The 10,457-nt window shown below is 43.4% G+C and overlaps 1 protein-coding gene across 17 annotated transcripts in view; it reads left to right on the top strand.

Moving 5' to 3' along the window:
- The first annotated feature begins 377 nt into the window (after positions 1-377).
- celf4 (CUGBP, Elav-like family member 4) overlaps positions 378-10,457 on the top strand; it is a 107,616-nt gene continuing 97,536 nt past the window's right edge. For 11 of the 17 annotated variants that reach the window (XM_011475141.4, XM_011475138.4, XM_011475139.4 and 8 more), the window contains exon 1: positions 378-1,217. In XM_011475141.4, coding sequence (XP_011473443.1) covers positions 941-1,217 — 277 coding nt within the window. In that variant the 5' untranslated portion in view covers positions 378-940. The remainder of the gene's footprint in view (positions 1,218-10,457) is intronic. The other 6 variants (XM_078947427.1, XM_078947426.1, XM_011475140.4 and 3 more) reach the window with 2 other exon arrangements.

Below are 10,457 nucleotides of genomic sequence, written 5' to 3'. Positions count from 1 at the left end.
GGTGAGGAGGAGGAGGAAACTAGGACTTCCAACCTCCTGAAAACAGCTAAACATGATCAATCAGACCCTCAAACATGAATATAAGCACTCATTCATGTATATAAATATATATATGTTTTCATTTCTTTTTTGGTCAAATGAGAGAAGCGTTGCCTGTCAGCGTCAGTGGACGCGCTATCATTTGCTGTGAATAGGCGCACAAAGAACCGTATTCTCTATATCTTCCTATTTATAGACCCCCATCTCCCCTCCATGGAATGTACCACTGCCTCTTCCCATACGAAAAAGCAGGGGGTGGTGTTGGAGGGAAATATGCAGGGTTTATGGAACCGACTTTAAAGCGCCACTTTTTATTCCAACCTCCCCGCAGCTCCGGCAGAGATTGAGTCGGTCCTGTCCGTTTAAACCGAGAAGACACCCATACCGAGTCCTCAATGCAAAGGGGGAAAAAAAGAGAAAGGGATGCCAAGAAAGCTATAGGGCGAAGGAACGTGGGTGTAAATAGACAGTGAACGCTCCTGGTTTCTCTCTCTCTCTCTTCTGTCACCCTCCCCTTCTCTTCTCTCCTTTCCACCCTCTGTTTTTTTATGAAATCAATGAACGAGTTATTGGCTGGGACATAAATATAAGGAATCAAAGCCTCCACCGGGACCAGCGGCAGTGCGCCTTTTTGATATGTGTCTTCGCCAAACGCTACATGTGTCTTCAAGTCATTGTAAATACCGGCTTTGATAGGACGGGAGCGGAACCCTCTCCACCAACGGCTTGGTTTCGGAACCAAATCTGAGCTCATTTCTTCAGATTTTTTTTATATATTTTATTTTATTTTTTCTCTACAGTTTTTATTTTTTTGTTTTTATTTATTGAGTGCGTGCACCGATTCTTCACCATTGCTTCCTACTGCTTTTGCACCCACCCCAACTTACTGGCCGGTCTGAAGATGGCAACTTTAACCAACGGCCAGGTGGACGGCACCGTGCACGGTGTCGGAGTCGTGTCTGCCAGCACGAACGGGCTCGTGAACGGATTAAGCCACAGCCACAGCCCGGCGGGATGCCCGGCCACCATCCCCATGAAGGACCACGATGCCATCAAACTCTTCATCGGTCAGATCCCACGCAACCTGGACGAGAAGGACCTGCGGCCCCTCTTCGAGGAGTTTGGCAAGATCTACGAGCTCACCGTGCTCAAAGACCGCTTCACGGGCATGCACAAAGGTACCCACGCGCGCCAAAACACACCAAACAACTGTGGCTTTAGTTTGTGTTGCGGGAGCGGGGAGATGAGATCACGCAGGGATCGACGGCACAAGAAAACACGATTCTTGGCAGCTGGTGCGGATTCATGTGGCGCTGGAACCCGCAAGACTTTCCGCGCATTTTTGATTTTCTTGGGAGGGAATCAGCACAGATCATCAAGCTTCCTTATTCGCCTAGAAAGTCAATGATGTTTGTTTGTTTTTATTTATTTAACCCAAACATCCGAGTGACACGAAGCGGGAGTCACGACGGCGTGAATATGCGTGGGGATGAGGGGGAGCCACTCTCCTTTCATTCACACAGCACAAACCCCCCCACGTTATTAATTTCACCTGCTTTTCCACGGGAAGTCGTGCTTAATAACCCGCAGCAGAATGAGAATACACTCTCAACCTGCATGCGCGCGCGCGTGCGCATTTGTGCGCGCGCAGAGGGATGGTGCACGCCAGCATTTCGTATGTAAACATGTTGCATGTTATCATTCCTGCATCTTATTTTTTTTAAAGCCATAATTTATGTTTTCTTTTCCAATTATTTTCATTTCATTGAACGTTTATTTTGAAGAACCTGCCTGTCACATCTGTTGATTACAGTCAATACTCACCCATTTTGTTGTTGTTGTTTGTAAAAGTGTTGCAGGACACTTTAGTGGAATATTAAGCAGCAGCTTTTGATGCAACAAGAAAGACGGCACTTCAACTCTGTGATTTAGTTTGTCCTCTCAGGGGACTGGTTATTCTGCACAAATAGCCATCTAATGAGAGGTCAGTAATTGATCTACTGTACCTGCAGGACATCCCCCAAGAGGGGAGAAGAATCTAGAAGTCCTCCAGACCCTTGTCCTCCCAAATTAGAAGCTTCCTCCAGATCATGTAAACAAAGCCAGACATCCAGCATGTGTTAGGAGATGATTAGGATATACAAATAATTTCAGAGGGCGGAGATTGTCTGCAGGCATGGAGGGAAACCAAAGAGGTGGGAGAAGGTGTACGTAAGAGGGAATCTTTTATTAATAGCCCAGCTGTAGTAGTGACTCCCTCTCGGATGGTTAATCACCAGTGGCCCCGGAACTATAGGCACCGCTCGCCAGCTGATTCTAAGAACTGTCTCCTCACTGCGATATACGGCCCTGCTTCCTGGGCTGGGCCCCAGCTTTCATTAGCGAGCCCCCGCTGTGCTCATATTTTAACTAGCTGGAGGCACTACGCTCACTGGAAGGCCCCCACCAAGCCTCCGAAACATTTTCCTGAGGTTTCCGTGGAATTTGGCAACAAGATTGACAGCCAGAATCTTCCTTTTTATTGAAAATGATCTAAGAGGGAGCAGTAAACATTTGATTCTCCACAAATATTCAGCTTTTGTTAATTGGCTTTTAGCTTTTAACACATTTGTAATTGTCCTCCGTTTAAATCTGTTTGCTCTTTTCCTCCTCTTACCCCTCCCATCTACTCTTCAGCATCTTCAGGCTGTTTGCCTTTTTTCTTGTGTTCTGCTTTTGAGCAGAGACAGTCAAAGTGAGGGCACGATGACCCTTTATGGGATGACATGCTCCACTGAAGTAAAGTATATAGAACTGCCTGCCAGAAACTTGTCTCCCATTCCTCTCCTCCATCGTTTTTTTTTTCCTTTTCATTAACTCTGCCTGACACTCCTCACTTTCTCCTCTCCCCTTCTCTTTCCTGCGCTGACATGTTGGCTGTTCGGTGACGGTACGCTGTGCTCTGTAATGACTGGTTGTATAAGCTTGACGATGGAGATGAGCCGCTGTCAGTTTCCTTCACGGCTTTCTTCAGACGTCCCATAGTCACTTTAATGCCTCATCTGTGTACACCGGCATATTACTTCTCTCCAGACAGCATTGTACTTTAACAAAGAAATATGGATTAGCCATATAATTCAGGGCTGCTATGGCAAGTAATAAAAGGTTTCTGCTGTACATCAACAGGCCTTAAAACATGTCTTTGCTATGGTAATGCTTCCTCTGAAGAAAGAGGTCCTTATTATGGCTATTGTCAGCTACGTCTGTGATAGTGTTGCCATAACCCTCCCTATAATGACTCCATGTATCACTAGTAATCTAGTCTTTAGGATTGTGTCCCCTTGGAATGGAGGGAGGAGGGAGGCTGGGGACGGGGGTCGGCGGAGTTTGATAGCAGGAGCTGGGACACCAGTGCAGGCCTACATTCTTCCAATGATTTTATTTCTTTCCCCTCTGCGACCAAGTCATGCTAATAGAGGCCATTTATAATGGTCACCTACTGCTGCTGCTGCTGCTGCTGTGGAGCAACGAGACTCAGAGCCATGGCAGGCACAAAGAGCCGCCCTCTCTCCTCTCTAAGCTATGCAGCAGGGGAAGTGGCGATCTGTCGAAGAGCGGTTCCAGATATGATTGCTGCTACAATTCATCAGCCTGATTTCATTTCATAATCACTGCAGCAGTTGAGGAGGGATGCCACTGGAAAGACGTTGGCAAAGTGAGGGTGCTCCCGCTGCCTGTCACGCAGCATTTTTGTTTGCATAGCCAAACCTGCACCCCTTTGGAGTTTTTTTTTTTTGTGCAAAAACCACCTTCAATAAGTTATTTTTAATCCTTCTGGTGCCTATTTTGAGACAGAGGGTTGCCAAGAGTCAAAGTTGAATGTTATAATCTTATTCAAAGAAAGGTCCGGTCGTCCGGTTTGGTCTGGCAGAGGGATGTGGACTCGGAAAAGTCCACGCTTTTCCGGCGATGCATGAAATGAGCGGCAATGGCTTTTAAAGCATCCCATCAATTGATATCAATACCAACAAAGAAAACTATTTATGTTCTCACTTATGTTTTAGTAGGCCTGCAATTAAAGAAGAGGTGCAGCATAATGATCAATTACAATCTTCTTTCTTGTTTAAAGTTACTGCAGATGGTTCATACTACAGATGGAGGGGAAGAAATAATCAGTGCAGGTCATAAAAGGAGTTCTGCTTTCCTGCCAAATCAAAATTGGTTTTGATATTATTACAGGCTTTTTCATGAAACTGTGTCAGGGAGACAGATCTGGATCAGAACACATCAACCGCGTTGACTGAGGAAAGAAATATGAAAAGGCTCACGCTGTTTTTTTTTTATTCTGGACAATTAGATGTCACAGGTTTCTGTCTGCTCTGAAAAAGCGGGACAAAATCAAACTCGACTTTGAACAAAGGGAAAAGGCAAGGAGGGCTGGGTTTGTTCATGCTGCAGGTCCGCGTTAATGCAGCAAGCGTCCCGGACGAAAAATTTCACTCGGGTTGCATCATCCTCTCAGTGGGATCCTTCTCTCTCCTCCTCTCCCTCGTTTGGCTTGGGATGCCTCTGTGAGTGATTGTGTGTGTGAGTGCTCTGCCTGGCCCAGAATGCTCAGCTCGCCACAGAATGCACGCTCAGACCCCCCACCTATATTTGGACCAGTGTCCACCAAGACACATCCCAATCGATTTGGCCTGTTGTCGAAGAAAAGTGGCGGCGTGCCACGGAGAAGGTCACTAAGAACAGTCGACCACCAACGTCGTGCCACACCCACCGCCCAGTCCTGTCAGAGCCCAGAACTGCCAAGCAACAAGAAGTAAACAAGAGGCGGAGTCTGAGCAGCGAGTAATTTGTCTGGTGGAGCATTGTCAAGGCACTGCTGCCTCTGTTGTCCATTATTATTGGAGGGGGCTGTCCGCTGGGGGGCCGGCTGATGGCCGAGCTGGGAGCCAGTTAGTCACAGTGAGAGATGGCCCGAGCAGGCCAAAGGAGGGAGAGCCAGTGGAGCCCTTGCAAGGATTAGCATGCTAACAGCAGATTAGGAGTTATGTGGCCTGTCAGGTAGGTGGATCCCTGTGGCTGCTCTGACCTCGCCCATCCTCTCATTAAAATCCCTGACCTTTACATGCAAAAAGAGGCACCGTGGACAGACATGCACCATCCCATCCCACCAGATTGATAGGAACTAACTAACATCAACACTTGAATAGTGTCAGGAACTATATATAGGTTGAAGTTTTTTTAGACCAGGGGTGTCCAAACTTTATCCAAAAAGGACCAGATTTGGTGAGGTGGAAATGTGTGAGGGTCAACCTTTTCGCCTGACATTTTTTCAACTATTATAATAACATTCAATTTAAATGAACCATTCAACATCCCATTCCAATCATCTTATGATCTGTTGTAAAATCGTTCTCATTGGTCTTTTAATTATAAATATGCTGTTTTTAGCCAAGATATAGTTAGTACAGACTGGCAGTAGATCATGAGAAATTTGCTTCTGATTTTTCATTTAATAACATTAAATTTAAATAAACTATTTAATGAACATTTCATTGCAGTGGCATACTTTTCATATGTTACCATTGAACGTAAATACATAGAAATACGTTTTTGCCAAAATTACTGTCAATTTGTCTATATTCTTCACCGTTCATTCCTAGTCAGGTTGTGGTGGATTACAACGGCTTTTGCTGTAATTTAGCCAATCACAACAAATAGTGTAGAAAACGTTCACGTGGTTTTTAGAAGGAGCTGGGGGTCAGATGATATTGCCTTTATGAGAGGAGCCTGGAAATTTGGGCTATAGCCAGACTTTGGACATGCCTGTTCTAGATAATATAAATCCTATACAGCAAATGTTTGCGCCAAAAGTGCAGGAACTTGCTTCTGATGTGTAAAAAAGGTCTCATCATTATCATGTCACTCTGAAGTTAATTCATCTTCAAGTGAAATGGATTTTTTTTTTTTCATACAGAACTGAGGGAGGTTGCCGATGTCAGCAGTTCTCTGAGCAAGATAAAGAAGTAAAAAATAAAACACTGCTATACTTCAAATGGGAAGTTAATTTTCCTTTTTTTTTTAAAGCAGCACTTCGATCATCCTGATCCATCTTAGGTGGTTCTATTTTCGTCCCCGCCAGCTGCGCCAGATGTCAATATTCTGATACGCAAAAAAGACAGAAAAGTGACCCGGTGCATGCAGCGAAAGGCATTTCTGCCAACTCTCTGTGCAGAGAGGAAAAGCTTTTTTCTGTTGTGACACAGTTAAACAGTCCAGAGCTGGGTCAGAAGAAAGTCGGCTCTAAATGTTTCATAAACATCTTGGTCCATAAAAAGATGCTGAGATGCTGGATGTCCCTCTGTCCCCTCTTTCTTCCAAAGTAGCTTTTATTTTACCATGTCTCCCTCACCGGTGTACCACTCTTCCAGAGGTTTTTTTCTCTGTTTTTTTTTTTTTTACAAACTACTCCCCGAAGAGGAAAATACTCTGGTTTTCAGGGTTCTTGCATCAGCTCAGTATCATTGTGCTTTATAGTGAATTTTTAAAGAAGCTCTGCAGTATTTAGCTGCCTTAATAAAACTTTCTGGCTTCCTTGTTTCAGATATTAGCGACCCGTATGTAAGATATGAAATGCAGTATATTGAAATACTGTAGAATCCTGCATGTATAATGTTATTTTTTTATCACATCTACTATCTATCATGCTCTAGGGAAAAAATAAAGATTAAAAAAAAAAAAACCTGCATTTTGATTTTGTGTCCGAACTATTATAGCTATCATAAGAATAACATAAATATAGTAATTATATTATTTTTTAGTTGAAACATCAAAGTCTTGGTTCAATAGTGTGGTATTTGTATTTTAATTACAGCTGGGCAAAAAACAGATTTTATCAATTAATTCTAATTTGACATTTACGAATATTTATCAATTCATCCCTCTATTTCCTTAACCCACTATCTAGATCCCTTTTGGAGTCACGAGGTTTTCCCAGCTACTGTTGGGCAAAGGCGGTGTACACCCTAGATAGGTCGTCAGTCTGTCGCAGGGCACACAATCACTCCCACACACTCACACATGCACATATACGATGGACACTTTAGAGAAACCAGTCTACCTATCAAGCGGGTTTTTGGACGGTGGGAGGAAGCCGGAGTGTCTGGAGAAAAGCCACACACGCACATGGGGAACATGCAAACTTCACACAACTGGACTTTGCATGTCTAGGGTTATCTTTCTGTGTGGCTAGAGCGCTAACCACTGCGCCACCTTGCAGCCTTTCAAGAAAAAATAATATTTTTTGGAAAATCTGGATTTTATTTTACCCAGCAACCTGCTCTCTTAGTTGGGAGTAACGCCAACTCATCCATCTCCCACAAGGCGAATATGGCAACTAGCAGAGAGGAGTTTCTTCCTAAAATAGGAACAGTTTTTTCAGTTCTAAGAAACTGGTTTGTTGTTGCGACTTCAGATTTGGAGGAACAAACCGCAAAATCTGTTTAAAGGTTATTGCTACCAAAAGTGGTAGTACGACAAATTTGTTCCAATGACCGCTGAGCTCCTATTTAGTTGCACTTGAGTTGAGTTTTGGTTATTTAGCAATGAAGATGTTAAAACAAAAGAACCTCTGTTAAATATAGTCTAATTTTTGTTTGAGAAAGTAAAGGAAGGGAGAAAAGTCAATTAAAATCAAATTCAAATTAGGTGTGAATAAATCTGAGATTTAATTTTTAGGTCGTATCGTTCAGCCCGAATTTTAATTGGATTTTATCTAAAAAAAAAAAGTTGCATAGTCAGAAGATTAAATAGACTTGACTTTATCCGCGTATGTCCCTCCCTCTGTGTTTCTGTATAAATCTTTTTGCCTTTATTTACTGCAAAGCTTTTCAGGATAAGTTGTGGTTCAATTTTTAACGTTCAACAACAATTGCAAACACGTCCTAAGGTCAAACCCGTTCAAAGCCCTAATGATGCACACAACAGGTCCACCTGCGGCTCTGTGCTGCAGAGACATTCCTCAGGAAAACAGCATGACACAGCAGCATTATGAAAAATGAAGCCAAAGTTTGTCACATCTAACTGTGGCAGCAGCCCATTAATGCTTACATTGCGAGCATTACTTCTTATCACATAACCTGCTGCAAAAGTTTCATCTTCCATCTGAGGTATTGTGTTCCGGTATCTTTCTGTGCTTTATTGCTCTTTTCTTGCTTTTCTAGTGGTTGGCTTCTGCTCTAACGCAAGGATTTGCAAAAACGGATGCTGCAGACACTTTGATGCCTGTACCTTCAATTTAACCTCTTAGCCTGTACGACGTAGTGGCATATTACATAAACAAATCGCTCTGCTTTGGTGATTTATGGTTCATAGAAAGTTGAATTGATGTTTATTCTCTACAAAATTGCAGAACATAACTCAAAGTGGCGTATCTAGGTCTGCCGAGTAAGATATTCTGGAGTGGGGATTACAGAAGCCGTGTACTGTTTGTCCCAGACAGAAAGCACGACAAACACTGGTGAGCATGTGCAACTTGTCAAGCCAGATGCAATTTTGAGCCTTCTCTGTATGCGCGCATTACACCCTCCTATGCTGTGTGTCGACTGGAGTGGCCCCCGCTTCGATTCACTTTCTCCCCCATCTTCCTTCATGCCTATTTTATGTCCGTCAATTAAAAATGCACCACGTTGACTTGTAAGAGAAGGTGGGAAGGGAGGTTAGGGCTTTTCAAAGATCCCTCTCAATTATTCACAGCCAGGTTTAATTCAGAAGGAGGAGGATTAATAAGTCATGCCAAAGTTTTCCAAGGTTTGGGTGGCAGATGTAATCCAGGATGTTCAGACAAAACTGTCAGAGGCATCAAACCAAACGGAAGTGTTTGTCAGATGCGCATTTCCACTTCCTGTTCTGTTTTAGACAATAAAGAGAAAGGAAACAGAGTGATTTGTTTTTTTACTCATTTAACCAACTGGTGCAGATCACAAAAGAGAACCAGTTTAAGCTCATTATGGCAAAACTCTGCAGTTATACATCAAATATTACTCCTCGTATCATTGGAATTACACATAGGCAGAGTAGATTAAGGCTTTATCCTGTCCTGTTGGTTGGAGAGCAGTAGAAGAAAACATCGCTGCAGAGGGAGATGGTGCAAGAGTGCGTAAAACGACAAGAAGCTGAAGACAGAGAGGGGGAGAGGGAGAGAGAAGGAAGGAGAATTACTGGGATGTTGAAACAGGGATGATGTAAGAGAATGCGTGAAAAGACGCAAGGGAGATCCGCGGAGCAGAGTTTGGGTGGGGGCTGCACACAAAGGCAGAGAATATTAACAGGCAGAGCAACATAAAGCTGAGCGGAGATTGTTCAGAGAGGTGGAGAATAAAAATGGAGGGAAGCAGAGATTGCTCAACGTCTGACCGAGGACGAGCAGAACAGACGAGGGGAAAAGACGAGGAAAAACGACGGGCAAAAGGGAGAAGCAGAAAGAGCCGGGGACTCCCAGAAACAGATGTCGCCGTCTCTGGTCTGGGCAGATTGATAGCTTCTGGCCCACTTCCATGCCAGGCTCTGACCCCTCTGTCCTCTGCTGTAATTTATAGGCTCCGTTTTGCCAGATTTAAACACCACTCTGTGGCCATCATGGCTGGAAAAAGGGAGGATGACCTTCCCGAGATGGGGGCAGAATTAGACCCCTGCAGCTCTCAGCTGCCCCACGGGTAAATAAGCAAGTGCCCTCCATATTGGCATGATCTCTTACAATGCATTAATGTGACAGATCTTATGTTTACCTCGTCATACCTGCGTAAGGCTCCTTCCCAGATGACCCTTTGGGGTTTGTCTGTGTGCCACGCATTTGTGTGTTCATGTCAGGACGCACTTTGATCACATAAAAATTATAAGTCTGAAGAAATCCCCATAGGATTTGAACTGTAAGATTTTTAAAGACAACAAAATCTTTATAGGCCTACTTTTGAGATTATTCTTTTTCTGTATCGCATTGGCGCACTATAAGGCACACCGTCTATTTTCAAACTTATGTCATGGTTAAGGCGCACCAAACTTTAAGGCACATTAAAGCGAGATAAGAGTCAGAAATAACTCTGTCAGTTAGTCAAATTTTATTAACTCCATTCACAGTACTTCTAGAATTTGTTTGTAACACGCTACATGTTAGCCACGTTGAAGCGTAAGTATATTTACATTACCTGTAACTCCCAACCTTGTTTGAGACACATAAAAAAAACTGTCTGATCCTGCTAAAACAAATGTTACTGTGACCACGCTAACTCTCGTCCTTCATTGTAACATGTAAAAAACACACAGCACGACACTGCTAAACATTAGCTATGTTAGCATATTTAAATTACCTGTTACTACCAACCTTGTTTGCAGGAATTATAAAAATAACTGATAGCACTAAACAAATGTTACTGTTTCTA

This window comes from Oryzias latipes, chromosome 5 (genome assembly GCF_053564925.1).
Source record: "Oryzias latipes strain Hd-rR chromosome 5, Olatipes_Hd-rR_3.1".
Lineage (NCBI taxonomy): Eukaryota > Metazoa > Chordata > Actinopteri > Beloniformes > Adrianichthyidae > Oryzias > Oryzias latipes.
The sequence above is the reverse complement of the archived record's forward strand: the minus strand, read 5'-3'. Positions and strand labels throughout refer to the sequence as shown.